Consider the following 21,925-nt stretch of genomic DNA (forward strand, 5'->3'; position numbering starts at 1 on the left):
ATCAGTTTCAGGTCTTTACTTTGACCATTGCTGCACTCTTGAATATTTTCTTTTTCGGTCATTCTATTGTAGGTTTGCTTTTATTTTTTTGACCAAGCTTTAGCTATCAGAGAGTTGACCTCGTATTGCATTAGACTACTGAATATTTTGGTTTACACTGTTGCCCCAATGACTGAAAGGTGCCAAGATCATGTGGTGTTTGGTTTTTGTCAAATGTTATACTGTGCGTTTTAGCAAAACAGCTCCACTTTTGTCTCATCTTTTCGGACGACATTGTTCTAGAAGCCTTGTGGTTTGTTAACAACTTAACATAAGCTGTGCTGCCAGTAAGAAGATGCTTTTTAGTAAGAAGAGGCTTTCTCCTGCAACCCTTCCAAACAAGCCATACTTGTTCAGTCTTGTTCTAATATCACTGTCATAAACATGCTAACTGAGGTCTGCAGAGTCTGAGCTGTAGCTCTTGGGTTTTTGCAGTTTCTCTGAGCATTATAAAGTCTGACTTTGGGGTGAATTTGTTAGAATGTTCACTTCTGGGAAGATTGCCAACTGCTTTGAAAGTTTTCCACTTCTGGATAATCTTCCTCTCTATAGAATAATGGACTTCCAACTGTTTGAAAATGATCCTATATCCCTCGCCTTGATGGTCGGCGACAATTGCTTTTGTCTGTGGCATTGTGCTAACAAACACCTGAATCCTCCAGACCAGAAAGCTGCCGAAAGGACCAGACTATTTTTATTGTCCTGAAACAAAAACCTTTAGGATTTAAGAAAGGTGGGCTTTTTTTCATGAGTGTAAGTGGTTTTACAACCTTTAATCAGCATAATCAATTCAATCAATTCACAGTTAAATTGTAATTTTATTGAAATCTTAAAACACAAAAAATAACCACATGGATTTTCTAGACACAAGAGGTTCAGAGTAAGGCCAAATGCATGTCAGCACTCTTACCTTCACCCTGGTGAATTTGGCAGCTTTCCTCTTGGCAGTGTTTGCCATGAACAGGTGGCTAAGGCAGAAGGCCCACATTGTGTTTGCATTGGAAGCAGTGGGGATGCTCTCCAGTGAATCCCCAAAGCACACAATCACACACACTTGAACACCCACAAAAACACAAAGCCTCTTTCATTTCCTTTGCAGAACTTGTTAAAAAATCTTTCAAATTCAATCAGTAAGAAAAGTGGGAAATTGAGTAGAGGCATAACGTGGTGTGATTTCATTACTCCATCACTGCTGAGCCAGCTCAAACACTGTAACTCGAGCCACCGATTCTGGTAATTCATCTTCTCCTGTCATTGAGCATTTATTAGGATTTAGCAGAAATCTGAACTACACATGTGGAAGAGCAGACCAGAAAATAATATTGTCACTTTCAATCACCTCTGCCCTGCAGTCGGCGCTAAGCAGCATGTCTTTCAACTAAAAAAGGACTGTCAAAAATTATCACTGGCAACAAACACAAGCGAAAGCCACATTTACTTACGAATGTAGCACAATGGTCAAAAACACTTACTGGTGAAAGCTTCTCACATGACAGAGGACAGTTTGCAATATTCAAAAGAGAAACAGGTGAGACAGTGTTGTATTGTGATTATTGTATCAATACATATGAACATACTGTGGCTCTTCACTATCTTCTATAATTTTTTAAATGCATCCAAGAAAACATAACTTTAATGTGACATAGCAACACAATCAGGGTGAATTTATTTCAACAGGACTTATAGTCTGATGCTGTGACTGCAATGGTTGGGTGAGGCTGTGCTGTTCTCACAGTGCTTTGAACTAAATGGTAATGTCAGCGCTGATGCTAATAACCTACGTTTCTATTTAGCAGGTGTAACGCATGTCAAGTGCCACAGTGCTGTGTGTTCATTGCAAATTAGCCTAAAACAAACTTGCGGCTGAAACCAAGCAATCTGAATAAAATATCTGACAAGCCAGCTGTAAGTCACAGAGATATTTCACTCGAAACTGTAAACGTCAAAGTCACGATGGCACTAAAGGAATGACAATAAGAAAAAAAATTAAAGCAAATGAGCCTGCATTTTGTCCATTTACAGTGGAATCATTGCCTCTTTAAAACCTTTATGATTTTTACTGATTTAAATAATTGTGGAATGTTTTTTATTTCACTTCCAAAACAACCAAGTGCTAAGAGAGCAACAGTTTTTCCAAAACAATCAAAGGGAAGAGTCTTAAAAAGCCTACTATTTATTATGGTTCTTTTACCAGATTATTTACCTCATGGGAGAACTTGGAGTTGTCAAAACCTCTAAGGGGATTTCAGGAGAGGAGATAAGACAGAGAACATCAGTTAGAATGTAGCAGTGGGATGTTGAGAAGCAGCGCTGAGGGAGTTTGCTCTAAAACACTCACCTCAACCCTCTTCAGAGCACCTGCAGTCTCCCTTGTGGTTTAGGAACTCTGCTGTTGTTCATTGTAGCTGAAGTGCCTCTTATAGCAAACCGTAAGCCGCTTTGTTGTGATCAAGTTGAACACAAAGAATGGGTGCATCATAAGTACTCTGGCATGTTGAATAAATAAATTAGGAATAATTAGAAGAATCCCATTGTTTTAGTCCACTATTCGTTAATATACAGCGGCGCTCAAAGACACATTGATGCTATCTGTGCTGTAATTAATTCCACTGAAAACTGTTGTAGTAGTTTAATTATGTGTCCTTAATTTAAAGTGTGAAGCAATTATGTGTTGTTGATGACTTTAATATCTATGTTGACAGCAGCTTTTTTTTTTTTGGGGGGGGGGGGGGTAGACTAAATTGACTTCAGCATGTTGAAAGACTGGAGTTTATTTTTAAAGGTTTGATCTTTTAACATGTCACATTTGCATGTTTCAGATTGCTCACTTTTTTATTAGACAAAGATACCCATAATAACCAAAAAATGAAATTTTTAAATGATGATTCACTTATTAGGGAAAAGAAAAAAGCTTTCTAAATCTGTCTGAGCCTATATGAACAACAAAGGTTAATTTCACATTAGCCAAAAACGTCTTGATGATCCATGAGACATTTGGGAAAATTGTCTGTGGATTGACCACTCAAGAGTTGAGGTTTTTGGAAGGTTTGAGTCCTGTTACATCTCATCTCTGATATAAAACAAAAACACATAAACACACACATACATATAAAGAGAGAGCAGCAGACAGAAAGACAGACGAAAGACAGGGAAGGTGATCCGGACTGGGATTGAGTTGGAGTTGCCAGATGGCAGAATAGGAGACAAACAGGAAAGTACCTGATATCCCACAGGCCAATGGGAACCATGATAAAGACACAAGAAGGTCAGCCAGCAAAACACCTCTAAAAGGGTAAGCCATCTCAACAATAAGAATAAGATCCAAGCCATCAATACATACACCCTACACTGCAAAAACAAAATCTTACCAAGTGTCTTATTTCTAGTCAGAATTATCTCATTACACTTAAAATAAGACAGTCAGCTACAGGGTAACATTTCAGTAAACTAAAGGAACTTGTTTCAAGACAGTGAATCTTAAAACTAGAGATTTTTCACTTGTTCCACTGGCAGATTTTTTTTTTCACTTAATACGAGGTATTTTAGCTTGAAATAAGTGAAAAAATCTGCCAGTGGAACAAGTGAAAAATCTCTAGTTTTCTCTAGTTTCAAGATTCACTGTCTTGAAACAAGTTCCTTTAGCTTACTGAAATGTTGCCCTGTAGCTGACTGTGTCTTATTTTAAGTGTAATGAGATAATTTTGACTAGAAATAAGACAAATATACTTGGTAAGATTTTGAGTTTTTGCAGTGTAGGGTGTATGCAGTGTACCAGTCATCAGATACCTTGCTGGAATAACAAGCAGGCCACAGAAAGTCCAGCACCCTGAGGCTCTATGAGCAACAGAAAGGTGGAGTGCAAGGTTTAGTGAGTGTCAGCGTGACAATCAACAATCCGAAAAAATAGATCAGGAAGATGCCCCCACCCTGAGATGAGCTGCTTCAAGAATGCCCAAGCTAGCTGAAGACAGACCGAGTGACCGATGCACCTGGGATGTACGATCAACAAATAGAGGAAGGGGCTGACATCAAGAAATCTTGCCAGTGGCTAGAAAAGGCCCACTTAAAGGACAGCACAGAGGCTCTGATTGTGGCAGCACAGGAACAGACCCACAGAGTCATAAGTCTATCACAGCTGAAATATGAGAAAGTTGATGTGTTAGAAGCAGGAAGACTGGGCAACTTTGACAAAAGCAAAAGCATGATGGCTAGACGACTGGCTCAGAGAATCTCCAAAATGGCAGCTCTTGTGGTGCATGCCCGGTCTGCAGTGGTCAGTATCTATCAAACGTGATCCAAAGAAGGAACAGTGACCAGTGACAGGGCCATGGACAACCAAGGCTTATTAATGCACATGAGGAGTGTCACAGATGACCATTACCTTCATCAGCAACTCAGTGGGAAAGGAGAGGAGCTGTAGACCAACTCCAAGTCAGTGATCACCAAGTGCAAAAAAGACCAAAGTGATGCACTGTTCCCACTGCTGTTCTGCATAGGCCTTAATCCTCTAAGTCAGTTCATCACAAAGAGTGGATATATTTACAAGTGGAATGATGATCAGCCACCACCTGCACATTGGAGACATCAAGTTAAGTCAAGAGTGACTAAAAAAATTTACTCACTGATCCACATCACCAGGATCCACAGCAAGGGAATCGGGATGTCATTTGGAGTGAATAAATGTAGTTGAATGAAAAAAGAAAGGAATAACCCACACCGAAGGGGGACAAATGCTAGAAAATGAGGATGCAGGAAGGTCACCCAGCTCAGTAGTAAGAATAGAATAAAATAATAATAATAATAAAATAAAATAGAATACATACACTCTACTGGTCATCAGACACCCAGCTGGTATAATAAGCTGGGTATGTAACTATAAACTGGCAATCACCTGGTGAGCACTGTTAACTTAACTGATATCGCCTGTTTAGTGTTAAACTAAGCAGCCTCATACTTATCACTGTTAAAATGGTTAACTACAACCTTTTTCTACTGTTGTTATTAGGAACAAAAATCCTGTGCATTAATTTTCTTCTTCCGCTTTTGTCAAACATCTTGGTCCTCGACATGTACAGGAAACCTATGCGTAATATGGACACACATCTTTGGATCAAATGTTGGTCCAATCCGGACTCATGAACAAATCAATCTAAGAGCCCCTACGTGTTAGCAGTAGCATGCAACATACTAGAAGAACAGAAAGTGAATATATTGCACCTATTATTAGTCAGCAGTCAGGATTTTCAGGCTACACCAGCAACTTTATTTTGTATGTTGCAAAAGTTTTTCATTTAACAGCAAATTTCAAGTCAGGTGAGTTGATACGCCTGAAATCATCCTATGATGACAATGCATTTCTCTCTCTCTCTCTCTCTCTCCAGCTCTTGGTGTTCGGTCTATTGCTTACTGTAACATAACATGTCGGTAAGTTGGTGATGTTGATGCTGCTATTTTACTCCACCTGTCTTTTGTCAACTAACCTCCACATGTGGCATGTTTGTGTATGTGAGAGAGATGCACTCAAACTGGGAGCAGATTATATTCTTGGATGTATTTATTTGTTACATTTTATTTTACAGAGTAAGAGAGAGATGTTTATGGAAGGTTTGATGTTACTCTAGCTTATTAATTTATGCATAAAGTCCTCATTTTGAGGAAGAGACTAAGGAATGGATCTTTTAATACTGGGATTCAATCAGAAATCACAGCATACATAATGTTCTGGTAATACTTGCCAACACCTCTGTGTTTCCAGAGTTTCTCTATTATTTCAAAACTATCTGTTATTACTTTCATAACTTAAGTCGAATTCTATTTTGTGTGTGTGTGTAATTGCCAGCTAATCTTTCTAATCTAACACACTCCACATAATACGTATACTTTGAACTCATCTGTCACAAAATCTGGTAACCCACCACAACCCAATTTAAAGGGCATGTGCAGAACTGCTCTCTGCATAGAGTTACATGTGACATTTAATAAAGTAAAAACGTTCATCAAAGTGAAGCATCCTACTACCTAGACACATCTACAAAATCTCACACCAAATAAAAGGAGGAACAACAATATTATTTAATCTGCACACTATGGGATCACCAAGATCACTTCACATATCACTGAGTATATTACAGAATATTAAAAAAAATGTTTTTGCATACCGCGGGTGAGATGGCAAACTTAGTGCAAAACAGTTTTAATAGCTCCCAAATCACTTCATACAGCAAAAAGGATTTTATCTGGAATTTAGTGCAATTCTTAAAACAATGAGCGTTGAATAAACACAGCTATAATATAATATGCTATAAGGAATCCATTGGTTTTATCTGCTAATGCTACTAATAATAATGATAATAGGCAGCAGATAATGATTGAGCTGAAAGGCAATTTGCTTGTAGTGACAAATATTACAGTAAAAGCACCTTTGGGCTTGTCTCATCCTGAGAGGTACTGCAAGGTTTGTGTTAGATAAGCCAGGAATATTTATCTCCACACAAAAGTCATTTAAATGCATTCAAGTGACAAGGCGGTGTAGGTTGACCAGAGCTTCAGCTCAGCAACTTCCACAACAAACACTAATGGGGTAGCAAAATAATGCTGAGCAGTTCTGAAATATATATATATATATATATATATATATATATATATATATATATAGAGAGAGAGAGAGAGAGAGAAAACACCAATGTATACTGGCAAAATATGTAACTGCTTGGTGGTGGTGTTTCTGAAGAGTGAAACCATGTGCTTAAACTTGTATTATATTTAATTGTCAGCAATGATGACTCTTCAGGTTACAAAATGACTTCATATAGAAGAAGGAATGACCATCTGACCAAATTTATACTGGTTACTGGTTCAATTATCACTTAAAGTCATAATGAAAATTCTAAGGATTGGCCAGTTATACTTCTACAGCCAGTAAGCAATTTAATAGTCAGGTTTTCCCTCCTACGAGTCACAATAGCAAAAAGTTTAATACTCTAGGCTACACAGTGGTAAATCTCTAACCGCAGGGTGGTAGTTCCAACTTTTAAATACAGTCTAATTTAAAAATAAAATAAAGAAATCTGTAATTCCTCAGTAAATTTTTATTAGATTGATTGTATATATAATGTGGTCAGATTTTTCTAAATCACAAAACTATGTTGCCATACAAATTAAACATTACCTTGTGTGGCTGCTTGTGTTAAGACAATATTCCAACATTGCATTATGGATATAAGAAATAAAGTAAATTGCTATTATACAGCCACAGTTCCAAAAACATTGTGTAAAATGTAAATAAAAACATGTTTTAGTGACATAGTGCGAAAAAATAAGAACTGAAAAAGAAAATAAGATCATGAACGTGATGGCAGGAACATGTCTCAAAAGATTGGAACAGGACCATGTTTACCACTGTGTAGCATCCCCTCTTTTTTTAAACAACAGTCTTTAGGGAGATTTTTGCACATTGGTGAACCTCTGCCCATCTTTACATCTGAGAAACTGTCTCACTAAGATGCTCCTTTTACCCCCAATCATGTTACTGACCTATACCATTGACTTTTCTCAATTTTTTGTTGGCATAACCCAACCTTTTTGAGATGCTGAATTCAAAACAACCTTATTATTTCTTAAATGGTACATTTTCTCAGTGAAAGCACTTAATAAATTTTCAATGTTCTATTATGAATAAAATATGGGTTCATGAAATTTCAATAATTGTATTCTGTTTAAATGCAATTTAAAGTTTAGACAGGATTGTAACGGAAATACCCAGCTCAATTACTAATAAAAAAGCTGAATCAAAACCAATCAACCAATCAACACCACACCTATTTAGGTCCCTTTTATTTAAATAAATGCAAACATCAGTCTTTGAAGATGTGCTCGCTATCTTTTGGTTTTGAGGAGTAGTAAGTAGGATTCATTTAATCTTTCGCAGGCCAAAAGAGGGTCAGTGACTACCTTAACAGTGCATAGCGATCTGTTCTTGTAGTACAGAAATAGCCTGACTGGAAATTTAAGGACATTTGTAACACAACAGGGGCATAACCATGTGGTTTGACCCCCTTGGGAGAAAACTGCAGCGGGCCCACATTTCTTTAATAAAACAATCCTCCCTGAATTTTTTATGAGCTATGTCCAGGTGTGTGTGCCCAAACTCATCACTACACTTCACCCCCCAACACTGGGACTGAAAAGAAAGTTGTTGTTGTTGTTTTTTTTTTTTTTTTGCTAGAACAAAAACACGCAGCTGTATCCGCCCATGTCTGTCGGTTACTGAAATCAAATGGTACTGAATCCAAGTGAATTCAGTTTGGGAAGATTTACAGGCTATTTACTTTTTAGGTTGGTTTTTCCTTTTTATATAATCACTATTAATCAATGCCGCATTGTAGTAATCTAGAGGGCCTCAAACACAACCTTGCAGCTGACAGAAGCCTCTCCAGGGATTCTGTGATAATGCAGAGTAATAAGTACTAAGAGCTCACTAATCACTTGGCCACATGATAAGACTATTAATCTTGCCGCCCATGCAGCTCAGCTCCAGCGGACCACTGCCTTTTGCCGGGGAAGGAAATATTAAAAAGCTCGAACACAGCAACCGATCACAGAAGCCATAAAGCATCCTTACAACGATCCGTAGATGACAGGAATCCCGTCTGTCCATTTCCAGAAGCCTGGACAACATCCTCCTAAACGACGACGGATATGATTCATGACACAATCTCCACTAATTTGGTCGCGTGGCGATACCTCTGACTGTGCTGTCATGGCAAATCTTTCTTCTTTTACAGTGCTAATCAACAGATCTCATTTGACCACCTGATCAGGTGACTCCCAGAGGGTTTGGAGAGCAGCAGAATGTGATATAGAACCAGCTGATAGCAGCGCGCGTGCATGTAATACATCATGATTCTGTCTAGGCGTGTCAATTATCCTGTGAGCACTGTGCTGTGAGGATGCTTTAATGCATGACAATGCAAGCCAAATAATACAGTCTGTGTATTAAAGAGCCATGAACAGGGATTTCATAAAGCATACTGCCCACTAAATGCTCTACACATATATTGAATTTTCTCTCCTCCCATACACGTTGCAAAAATAGAAAACAAGGAATGGAAGATGTCCTAAAAACCCTTGGTACCCTGAAACGTGTATTTTCAGAATAAAATCCCCTGCAATATCTTTCTTTTTAACTTTGACTTGTCCCTTACATGTATTCTACAACAGATGTATGAGCATGCTTTTAAAAGCTTTTTCAACCATGGCAGATAAAAGTTTACTCCTTTCCTTCCTCATCTCCATCATTTCATTTACATGAAGCGGCTTCATTTCATTGCAAGCATTATCATTTTCACTACAGTGCTTTATGTGGGTCAGTAAAGGACTTTCATTTAGCTCTCAGGTTGCCGAAATTCACATTTCACATTAATTATGAAGAGTACATGAGTAAATCTTTCTTATTACACACCACAAAATACGCAACAGCAGACTGATAATCGCCCGGTGGTACCTACAGGAAATAGTCACTGCCAATGTCTCTTTCTTTGAACAGTCCCTAAATCAATGCATAGGCCACACAATGAATGTATTGCCTACTGTAACTGTGTCTTTTGCTAGATTGTTGGTTGCTAACTGCATTGAATCAAAATAAGCTGATTTTTAATATATTTTAAGACTTTTAAATTGTAATAATAGGTGCAATATATTCACAAGCTAAAGAACTTTGGTGTCAGCCTTTCTCTGTTAGCAGTTAAAGTGTTTAGCACCATACTGACTGTACACAGAAGCCTGGAGTTAACAAAATGCTGAGACTGTGACTAACCTCAAAATGTAAACACATTAACATCGATATCATGTGGCCTTATTTACACACAGCTGATCTTTCAAAGGACAACCACAGAGACTATTTGATGTGACTGCTGTGAGATCTGTCATGCATATAATAGGGTAGCGATTTGGCAGTAGTAAATACAGTGTAAAAGCGTCTCCTCATGCTGCAGTCACAACTCACCTGTATATCTTGTATCTGGTGGAGAAACCTTGCCGGTTCTTTTCCACAAAGTCGATGTACTCTGGGGAGTGGTGGAAGGGCCCCTTATCAGACAGGAGCCAGTCCAGGGGTCCCCCGGGTTTGTCATTTGGGAGGCTGGCTGATGTTGCTGTTGCTGTTACACTGGACCATAAACACACCCAGCAGTGAAGGCTGAGGCTGAGGATGCCCCATAGAGCCATCAGAGATGGATGGAGGGTAGGAGGGATGAGGGTGGTGGTGATGGTGGTGGTGGTGGGGGGCGTTCAGCAGCCAAAGATACTTGTCATTAGCTGGCTCCTCCACTGGGATGACCGAGGGACCTGCATCGCCTCAATGCCCCCCGAACACCTAAGGCAAAAGCACAAACACACAGTTCAGCAAACAAACAAACACCCACAACCAGCAAGGAAGAAACTTGGCTACAAAGACAGAAATAAACAAGAAAAAATCCTCAGAATATGTTGCAGCTGACAGAAGCCTCTCCAGGGATTCTGTGATAATGCAGAGTAATAAGTACGGTGTGGCAATGCTGTTTGAATCGGGTTCATTATGTGAAACTTGAATTAATAAATGTAAAAATGACACCTGCTAATTTAAGCTTGTGAGCGCCTGTTGCTTTAATGGTGCTGCTTCAGTAAAATTTCATGTTACTTTACTGTAAAATAATGACAAGTCCTTTTACAGTGTGTTTACTGTAATCTATAAAAACAGTTTCTTACTGTAAAAGAAATGATGCACTGTGATGTATAGAATATAAGATTTGCAGTAGAATACTGTCAACTGTTTGGTTGCCATTATACTGTTGCTTCATTGTTTTACTGTAAAATGTCTACACCTGTGCCCTATTTAAGCATTTTCTTTTTCCTCCAAGTTTCCATTCTTCTTTTATCACACAGATATGGAACATTATGAAACCTGGACTAATGGAAGTAGCCACTAAAGCCTCTATCGTGGTGTCCCAGTTCTAGTTCAAACCTTCTCACTCCCAGAAGCACAGGAAAACACATCACTGCTCCACAGCAACCAAAGCCTAATCCGAAGGAACCATTACAGCATCTCTAAATGAAATCTGAATTTAAATGTAACAGTAGTTTGCTGTCTTAAAGTGAAAAAAATGAACATTACTGTATAATTATTATGCATTTTTACAGCAAACTGTTAAAATGTCTGCAATATATCTGAAAATACTGAAAACATCAGACTATAAAAAACTGTACAAAACAAGGGACTTCAAAATGTCATGCTATTTTAAATAAATAAATAAAACGGTCAACAAACTAAAACTAAAATCAAAAGCAGCTACAAAATATCCATTCTGTGTTTTACAGGTTTTTTCAGACATGATTTCTTTGATAATGCAAATGCACACAAAAAAAGAGATTGCTAATAATTAAACGAACCCAATCATTAATTATAACCCTACTTTACACAAATAAAGAGAAATAATTTTTCTGGAGCATGATGAGAAAGCAATAACATAGTTTAATTGCAGTATTTTCAAGCAAAAAGACCCAGCAATAATTAGGGATGGACCGATCCGATATTATGTATCGGCATCGGTCTGACACTGAACTAAATTACTGGATCGGATATCGGAGGGAAATAAAAAATGTAATCCGATCCATTAAATATCACGAAAGCACCTCACAAAACTTGCGACATGACGTAACTCGGCTCGCAACCTTAGCACGTCGGAGCAGTATGCGTCACGTGATAGAGCGGATGTGGCGTGCCAGACCTGTCGTCGGTGTGGTTCAGCATTTGGAGCTTCGCTATACCAAACCGGCATTTCATCTCTGAGAAAGTTATCCCAAAGAGAAGTAAAGCAAGTGTGTAAGTTCATCTCTGAATGTTTGTAAAGCATATATATATATATATATATATATATATATCCCACGTTAAGCTTAACAACGGCTTTTCTGTCGCGACTCCCGTCTCTCTTGTTTGTTTTTGGCCCACTTTGCACCAGAAAGAGGAAACCAGCGGCTAAACAACAGAAACAACAATTAGAATTTATTTAATATTACTTTCTACACCAGGATCCTTTTCTACGTAGCTGACGGCTGGTAACTGTGCAGGGGCGGATCTAGCAAAGTTTAGCCAGGGGGCCAGGTAGGGCATTAACAGGGAAAAGGGGGCACAAAGACATACTTTTCTTTCTTATTCTCATTTAAAATGTCTAGCTTTTCATAAATAATTATCTTAATCTTACTCCCAAAGTTTTAATCTGATGTAAAATGTATAGAAGTCCATTATTGTATATAGTAACTATTAAGTCTAATATACCCTAGTAAGCTATAGTACTTTTTTCTTTGGGAAGGTACCATCTGTGCAGTCTGCAATTCTGTTGAAGAAAGATGTTGAATCTATTTAATTATTGTAGAAAAATAATTGATTTCTGTGCATTTTTTTTTACACATGCATTGAATTTAAGTTGATTGCATCGATTAAGCATCACAGGGTGGGGGTGGTTGCCTTTTTTTTTTTTTTTTTTTGCTGGGAGTTGGCAGCCCTATTATTTAGGTTGTTTAATATTTCTGCTAAGTACTCTTTAAAATACCAGAATAGGGAGGATGGTGTAGGTTTGAGTAAATTAGATAGACCAGTATTGCTGAACTATGAAATATTTTCGGTGCAGTGTATTTTTTGCCTACAGGTATAACAGAATAGCTTTAGTGTTTTGTGTTTTAAAACTCGAGTGTGAACTTATACAAAATGCAGCAAGATGTATTTAAAAAAACAGTTTTATTCATTAAAAAATACACTATATCAGATTCATATCGGTATCTGCAAATATCCAAATTTATGATATCAGTATTGGTATCGGACATAAAAAAGTGGTATTGTGCCATCTCTAGCAATAAAGTGCTGTGAATCTATCTTACTTTAGAGAGACACAAAACCATTTAGCCCCCCACCCAAAAAAAGTGTATTTCACTTTTGTTACAATTCGCTGCGTTCACTGCTCCATGTGAGCTGGGATTTCCATCCAAAAGAAAATAATATGAGCAAAAACTGAAAAGACTTGATTACTAATTTTACACACTTCTACTGCAGTGTGGCGCTGTGATTTGCAGAAATATTCGGATGTAGAAGTTTCACCAGGAAGAAAAAAGACTAAACTGGCATGATTCTAATTATAAATTCATCTCTTTAACTTGGTGAATAATTGCTTTGCTGCTGTTTTTAAAACTATCCCCGTCATACTCGAACACTTTACTGTCACACCGCAACACATCTATTAAGAGCTGCAGTTTCATGCAAATCAATGGAAGGAAGAACACACTCCCACACGCACAGACACACTTTAAGATAAAAAGTCTTGGCTGCTGTGATTTATCAGACTACCTGCTGTTCAGACTGTTGTCCAGAGCTCGCATTAGTCTCTATCACCATTTTGAGTTCTGTCAATCATCTCCCCTGCAGTGTGTGTGCATGTATGTGTGTTGGGGGTGGGGGGGTGAGTCCCATTACAGTATTGTGATGACAATCTGTCAAGTTAAGTCAGCCATATGACCGGGGGTGTGAAGGTTTAAAAAAAAATCACTGCTCTCAGACAATGCAGGCGACAGCACTGGAAGAACACACCACAGCTTGAGGTGGGTAAAGGGAACAAAAAAAAAGAACAAAATTGCTATCAAATACGATGATATATTCATCTACAGGGTTAATTATTGAAAGTTAAACATGCAGGAGGACTTTAATTTCGTCATTTTAATGAGATGAGAGGAGCTGGCAATTTGGAAATTGATTTCAGTCTGACATCACTGTCAGCACTCCCCAGACTCAGTTTGTCAAGCCCTGGTGTGTGTGTCCATTCTCACTTGTGTTTATGTAAACATCTGTATAACCGGCTTTATGGTTTAGTGTACTTTTAATTAACAGAAAGCACATGCTAATGCCTGTACATGCAATTTGGTTTTTGCATGACATCATTGAACTATGCAAAATGTATATTTTTTTTTAAAAGACATGCATATTCAGATCTCCAACAGGCAGTTAAGTCTCAATTGCACCAGTGCAGGTCTCAAATCTAAACTCAAATGTCCAAGTTGGGTTATAAGTATTAAACTGAGTCATAATCCAAGCTGTTCGAGTATTTTGTGGAACATTTTTCTTTCACAGCTGCTGCATGGTGCTTAAAGTACATTGCCAAAATTGAAGAAATTAGTCTCTAGCCTGACTTGGGTCTTGAGTTATTTTACTTTCAAATCTTCTGTGAGCTCAAGACTTCAGGGAGTTGAGTCAAAAGTCTCATTTCAGAGCAGTCCAGAGCAGTCAAGTCTTTGATTCTACAGCTGGGAATAGACTTTAAGTTTATTAAAACCTGCAAAGAGCAGACTCCCTGTCTGTTAGACTCCTCCTAACATGCCAGGGTTCCTCGATGTTAACAGCTGAAGGGTAGGACATCTGACTCAGTGACTGGAGTTGGGATGCATCCAGCCCCTGAAATCCCACCTTTTACAAAAGAAAGACACAGACAAACAGAAAGAAAAAGCTGTGCTGCTAATGCATGTTACAGCTTTACATTGTAGAGCCACAGACACAAAGGGGAAAGCCAGACTTGGATGAGGCGATCAAAAGCTGGATGTGGAAGGGGAAGAACTCTGCAGGGACAGCCGATGGAGACAGCACTATATGAGACTGAGGTGAACTTTGCCCAGCTGTGACCCTGCACTGAAACCTGATGAACTGGATCAGAAAAATTATTTGCTCTCATAGCAGCCCACTGCTTTATCATTTGCATAACTTGCGCTTTTTTATTTATTTATTTTTTTGCCGATTGTTGAAAAATCATCTTTATGATAACCTAACTGGGAAAGACTTGATCAAATGGAAAAACTAACTGATCAAGTCAGGTCAGGTTAAAGACTCCACCCACAAGTCTGCAGTTTTGATAAGTACACATTACCTTAAGGTCTTGTATAACATGTAGTAGGCAGAAACGTGGTACAATTTTAATGAAACAGAGCTGAGAACGGTGTTACCCGGTGCCGAAACAGGGCAAATCCTCCCCCGGATCTCTTTCAGCTTCTTTGTTGTTGATGCAGTTAAACTGTGAGTGTTTCCTTCAGCAATTTCTCCTCGCATTCCAGCAGCGCTGAATAGTTTATTTGACTGTGACAGAGAGACCTCTGTCTTCCCAGCATTTCTGTTATCGTCTGCCACGCTCTCCGTTTGAGCTTGAGCGTTTCACTTTTCTTTCTCCGTCCCTATTCCTTCAGCAGAGACGCTGCCACACAGTGAGCAGTTGTGCTTTGTGTGTGTTTTGTCAAAAATCTGACACCAAAGTTACGGGTTACTATCCTATAGTGTGAAGTTTGAGAACAAGTTGCTGTGTACTGACAGTGTGCTTCTGCTGCAGTAAAATGGCCCCAAAAATAAGCTGCTAGTGCAGCTCTGTTAGATGAATCCACACCTACCTCCAGCCTCTCATAACACAGATGAAATGCTTTGTTTTTTTCTACTTTACATTGTGCATGTTGTGTATAAAGTGACCTTGCTCAGAGGGCAGTTTCTGGCATGTTAATATCAAAATACAGCTCAGAGGTCACATTTAAAGACTCTTTAATCCTATCATCCAACAGGCAGCTGGCCAAAACGCTGATGCAGGAGAACACGGGACTCTCTCGATTCTCTTCGCCTCGCTTTCTCTCTTTTTCACCCCACCATACTTCTTTTGTCTCACCTTCCTCACACAACCCACTCTCATCCTCATCTGCCTCAATTACCTCTAAAAGCCAACTTTGCATCAAATCGCTAATGACATACGGACATTTGCTATTTTGCAGACAAATGCATTTCTCTCTTTTTTTTCTTACTTTACCTCTAGATTATGCGATCATATTCAACTTGTGCACTCAGTGCATTTCATGAAGCCATGTTAAAAGCACTCGTCCTTGAGCCCCCTGTATAATCTAGAAACAACAAAACAAATGTCAGAAGATGGAAGGAATTTTCATCTGAAGCAGTAAGGAAGCAACCGGGGCTCCAGCAGATCCACTCAAATATGATTTTGCACGACGTGGGCCAGCAGTTACCTCGAGGCTGTTTGGAACCTCTGTATAAAATGAAAGCACTGTTTGTTCATGTGAGGTCCTCTCAACGGAATTGTGACGGGAGTGCAAATGATGGGGGACCAGACTTTCCCACACATGAATTTAATGAAGAGTTGCATCCTCCGGATTGGCAAATACCAAGAACAATATTGGAAGGAGGCGAGATGTGGCATCATATAGCAAATCCATGTTTATGTGAACAATCAAGCGACTATTGTTTTTCCACTCTTTTCATAATCTTTTTGTAGGTCTCAAAAAAGGCTGCTGGGCTTATTCTATGAGGACTGAGGTAATTATAATTTCAATTTACAATCTGAAAAAAGTAAAACACAATATTCCATAAACCTTTTTTCCTAGATTTGTAAACACTTGTCATTGTACTCTCAAGGTTTCCAGCAGCTCTCTGACGAAATGGACAGTCAGCACGTGCCCCCATGCACAATCACTTCAGCCTTGTCATGTGACACATGATTGTTTTTCATGTAAAAGAAAAAAATTGTCCAAGACATTTGCAGAGGAAACATAATGTTTCTTTGAGCAGCGGGAACGCTCAGAGATTGCAATTTATCTTTGAAATGACACCTATGACAAGGTCCTGTTTATTTCTGTGGGGAAGAAATATCCATTTGGAAATGCTTTCCTTTTTTTTTTTGTCCTGCTACTTCAATAGAGAGAGGAGGGTGTTAAACAAATGGCCATTCCACTGAAGCACAGCCAACAGTGGATCAAACTACAACGTTTTTACGCCCACTGCCCATCATAATGGCAGGCTATATTCAGTAAGCACCACTGAACATCAAATATTTCAGCTGAAAAAATACTTAACAAGTCATCTTTGATGACTCTCATCATATGCAAGGTGTAATTTCTTGTCATTACTTGACCTAAAGGCCACGTACGTCGATGGCACAGCAAAAAAAAAAAAGTGATGCGTAACTCTGTGATACATCTTTCTCATCTTATTCAAATTCTGAATAAAACATTTGTCAAGTTATTTCCAAATACATTTCATCTCTTGGGGTTTAAACCATTCTCTGCAATCACAGAAAATTCTCTTCACCTCATTTTCATTTATATAGAGTTAGATCACAACAACATTCATTCTAAGGCACTTGATAATCTAAGATAAAGACCCTACACTGCTGCACAGAGAACCCCAATGTTGCAATAATCCCCTCTGAGAAAGCACCTGGCAACAAGGGGGAGGAGGAACTCCCTTTTAACAGGAAGGAAGGGCATCTGGCAGAAGCAGGCTCAGGGAAGGGTCGGCATCTGCTGCGACCGGTTGAGGAGTACGCAGGTAGAAGGAACATAAAAACACAGACAACATGGTGTGTGCTCAATAAAGTCTGAAAGGAGCAAAGAGTTTCTGCAGTATACTTTCAGACAACATTTTCTCATCTGGATTTGTAAAATATCATCTCAAAACTCAGGTTTCCTTCTAGTTTTTTCTTTCTTAATCTTAAAGTCCAGGTAGTCACACTAAGGTACAGGTTGTACTTATTGACATCGACTGCCAACATCTATAAAAGTGCTTGTATGTGCAGCACTAAAGAAAACCTTGTGTCCTATAAATGAACAAAAATGCAATTATATGATCAGAATCCTTAACCTGCAGCATATGGCGGTGATATAAAAGACCACACAATTTTCTTCTTTTCAGACAAAAGATACAACCATTGGGTTTGCTGCTGTATCTCATCAAGCGTATTAAAGGTAATTTGGAAAAAAGAAATATGACAAAGGGAAGAACCTGAAGACTTTTATGATTTGATACCATCAACCAAGACAGGCTGCTGAGGCTAAATATGATTCTGTGTGCTCTGGCTGGTGTATACTGTTAATACATTACTTTTGCTTAATGGTGGAATTGAGAAATAAACTCCCCAGTCTCTCTCTCTGTTCCTCCCTAACTGTCTCTCAATCTCTCTTCCTGTCTCCACATATACAGCCGTGTCTGAGCCACGACGTTATTAGCCATTAAGTTGATAGCAGTTGGATGGCAGAAAAAAAAGCTCTACAAAATGCCTTGCAGGTCTCATCCAGTATTGCCGTAGGGTTTTCTTTAAGATACCCAAAAAAGCAAATATTTAATTTGCTGTTTAGATATTTTTATTTCCTGAATGTGGGTCTAGAATTTGAGCTCCTAACAATAAATTAGTGACTTACAAATATTGAGATCCCAACACAAATAGAGCCATTTAATCTTTTGAATGAATTTTCAGATTCAAATCAGTGATTTCAGTCCCTAACACTTCTAATGCAGGTGCATCATCCATTCTAAATTGCATGTGTATTACTGTGGACTTCTGTTAGATATTACATTTGTTGGACTATTAAGTGCCGTATCTCAACTGCAATAATGACACGCTGCGGGACGTGCAGTGTTTCACAATGAAAGAATTACCGCTGTTCTCGGAACATAACTTCAGATTGGAAAGCAGGGTTGGCTGTTTTATTTTTATTTTTGCGAGAACACCAGTCAAGCAAAAATGAAACACATGTCCATAACTTAGTCATCTCTCAAAATGTTCTTCCCTGAGGCAAAAAAAGTCAATGAAAAGATGAGACACTGAGTCAAAGCATTTTTCATCACAAGAACTACTGGTGGTTACATTAAAGGTATGACGTGCACAGTGCGGAGCCAGCATTTCCTCCAGCTATTTGGAGCATCTGCGTGAAAACGACAGCTCTCTTTGTTTTGTTTTTCCCGTTTTTCCCAGAAAACACTGAAAGATTCAATAAAAACCATTATTTGTAATGCCCTCAGATGGTACAGCTGTAAAATCTCACAGATTAGCAGCCCTGGGATGAAATAAAATGTTTGCAAATTCCTCATTCGGTCAAAGAAATGATTTCATAGAAGCCGTGATTGCTGATATCCTCGACATTATTCGTTGCTCGTTTTGAAAGCGGGTGATTGATTCACAGGCTTCTTGAGCTAAATTAACAAAATTAGCAGTGTTGCCACTTTGAGTTAATATCTCAATTGATTTCGCTAAACAGAATATTCTAAACAGCTCATTTATTTCGCCTTGCCTACCAATCTGCTCCATTTGTGATGAATAGATGTATCTGTCTGCACAATTTTTTTTTCTTTCAGGCTGCGCTGCAGCTCTTCCAGTAACTTTGTGTAACAGCCAAAATTACATGTTTCCTCCAGAGATATAGGGCTGGCTACCGACTGCAGTGTTGGATCTTGACTCTCACCCCGTCTTTTGTAGGATACAGTAAACTTGATGAGACGAGGGAACTCCCAAGCCTAATCTTTCTTGAGAATTTCAGCAGCCGTTCTCGTCGGAGATTGGGACAGAACTGAGCTTCCAGCCCCTGAACATCTGCTCACTTATTGAAGAATGCCAGAGCTGTAATGGTCACCTGCCTGAGCTGTGTATGTGTGTGTGTAAGTGTAAATGTATGTATGTGTGTTCTCACAAAGTGTCCCCATATCCATGTCTGGAACACACACACAGAGCAGATCTACTTTCTTGGCACAGCAAATATGCAAATTGAAACAAGTCTCTTTTTGTGATATCTCACAATTTGAACACATTTGAAGGAAAACAATAGTAGAAAAATAGATGGAGGGGAGGCATGCGCTTTGCAGGGGGGAGGATTTGATTAAAACATTTCATTAGAATTTCTTCAACAGGATCCACTTTGTAACTTGTCTGCAAGCCAACCCTGAAACCATCCTCAAAGTAGGGAAACAGGAACTGATAAACTTTACATCTTCCCCTCCGTGCTGACTAATGAGGTTTTTGGCCCTAATTAACCTAGTTATCTTCCCCGCTACAACTGTCAACAATGCCTCTCATACCAGTGCCACGGGTAAAACACAGCCTTTGTGAAATTATAATATGACTGCCAGTTGCACTCATCCGGCTGTCTTACAAACAAATAAAAAGGATCAGCTCCCATGGTGTCCTGGGAAAAAGACATCAAAGACCAAAAAAATAAATAAATAAATAAAAATGTCACTATCAAAGTGCTTACATGCGCAGCCATGAACACACATATTTACAGATCTACAAACATGCATTTAAAAACTTTAGACATGAAAACCCAAAACAATAATACATGAATAGCAACGCTAAGCTGCTGCGGGGAAGGTCAGTGGAAGTGTGTAGGCAGTGTGGGTGTGTGACTGAGTGCTTTTTTCCCCTGTACAAACTGTTGTGTAGGTGTTTTTCTGTGGACTCTCAAATTTACTTCTGAAGATGCTGGTGATCCAATTTAATGATGGAATGTTTTTTTAAAAAAAACACCCACCATGATGCTCTCAGATACTAAAATCTGAATTAATAAGAGAAGACAACGAGCCCTAATTTCATGTTTTACATTAAACTGCTCTTTTAAACTCATTTTATCCCTGTAAAGCTATGAGACTTTGTGATTTTCTGCAGTTTTCTTTATCTTTACTAATCCTCTTTGTATGCAAATACATTCCAGTCTACTCATAGAAAAAATGGAAACTTATTTACATTTCCTATTTAAATTGGCTGGTGCTGCTATAATCATATACACTACTGTATATTCATGTATTTTTAACTCTAAAGCAACCAAGCTATTTTAGCAAATAAAATGACAGAGTGGGATGATTTATGGCCCCATTCTATTTTAAATAACTCTATTAATGGCTCTGATTATCATACCTAGGCTGCTTTCTTTATTTATGACAAATGCTCCAACGTAATAGTTGTGTTTTCCAATCATTTTACGTAAAAAGGAGTGCAACAAACAAATCATGCAAACAAAATGACATTTACTCAGGCAATCTTTTTCTGTGGCTTACGAAACATTTATTTTTCAACAATACAGAAAGACAAATACATGTTAAAACTTCTGTTTGTTTGATTGAATTGTGTATTACAGCACACTAGTATCATTTCAAGACCAAAATAGAGACAAAATTGTGACCCTGTGATACTTTAATCATCAACAAAACACAATAGCATCATAGTCAGGCTCATGTTTTAATCTTACTTACTTCCATGCCTCTTGTATGTAGATTCATGACACTCGGGAAACATTTTCATGATTAAAATTTATAATATATATAATAATAAAAACAATATAGCAGAAGAATAATAGTATATAGTTTAATATACAGCTGGTTTCATAAATGAGGTGACAAAAAAGTACAATATATCCTATAAATGTTGACAATTATTTGTTGTTTTTTATATGGATAGATCCTCGAACTGAAGGTTAAACATATTAAGAGCATGTTTAAGCAGAAATATTTACTTATTTTGGAATGGTACTACTAGAGTAAGCAATTTATATATTTTAAAAAACAGATCATGTAACTGTGTAAGTCATGGATCTGTGATACACAAGAAATCAGGTGAATTTATTCAAATCAAATCTCGCTAAACAGCAATTGTAACAACATGTCTAAAACTCAGCAAACATTAAGATGTGTTTTTTGTTTGTTTTTTGTTTGTTTGGTTGGTATCTCCTACCTCTATGAGGGTCTGGAGCAACTAGACCCCCAAAACAATGCATTAGAGTTAAGTATGGCGAAGGCAATATACTGTGTACTAATGATGCATTTGCTCAGTGTGGATGCTACTGTCGTACAGCAAAAACAAAAACTCTTTGTTCTCCATATGAAATGAATGCAGCTGTGCAACAGTGGAGCCAGGCAGCATATAACCCAATAACCCAGCCCGTGTTATTGTCACAAATGCACGGTGGGACTTTACAGTGAAACAGTGTGTAGTTCTGTTTAACAGGCATAGGCATGTGCCACATAAGACTCTATGTCTTTGTATTAAAAAAAAATCCAATTTAATCT

At 38.3% G+C, this 21,925-nt stretch overlaps 1 protein-coding gene across 2 annotated transcripts in view; it reads right to left on the reverse strand.

Annotated features, from left to right (window-relative positions):
- LOC146369807 (BMP/retinoic acid-inducible neural-specific protein 3-like) overlaps positions 1–21,925 on the reverse strand; it is a 56,368-nt gene that overhangs the window by 30,309 nt on the left and 4,134 nt on the right. For both annotated transcript variants that reach the window (XM_084909802.1, XM_084909803.1), the window contains exon 2: positions 10,043–10,411. In XM_084909802.1, coding sequence (XP_084765928.1) covers positions 10,043–10,263 — 221 coding nt within the window. In that variant the 5' untranslated portion in view covers positions 10,264–10,411. The remainder of the gene's footprint in view (positions 1–10,042; positions 10,412–21,925) is intronic.

The sequence above is a fragment of the Perissodus microlepis genome, chromosome 17, assembly GCF_051167445.1.
Source record: "Perissodus microlepis isolate ML-2025 ecotype Zambia chromosome 17, ASM5116744v1, whole genome shotgun sequence".
NCBI classification, from domain to species: domain Eukaryota; kingdom Metazoa; phylum Chordata; class Actinopteri; order Cichliformes; family Cichlidae; genus Perissodus; species Perissodus microlepis.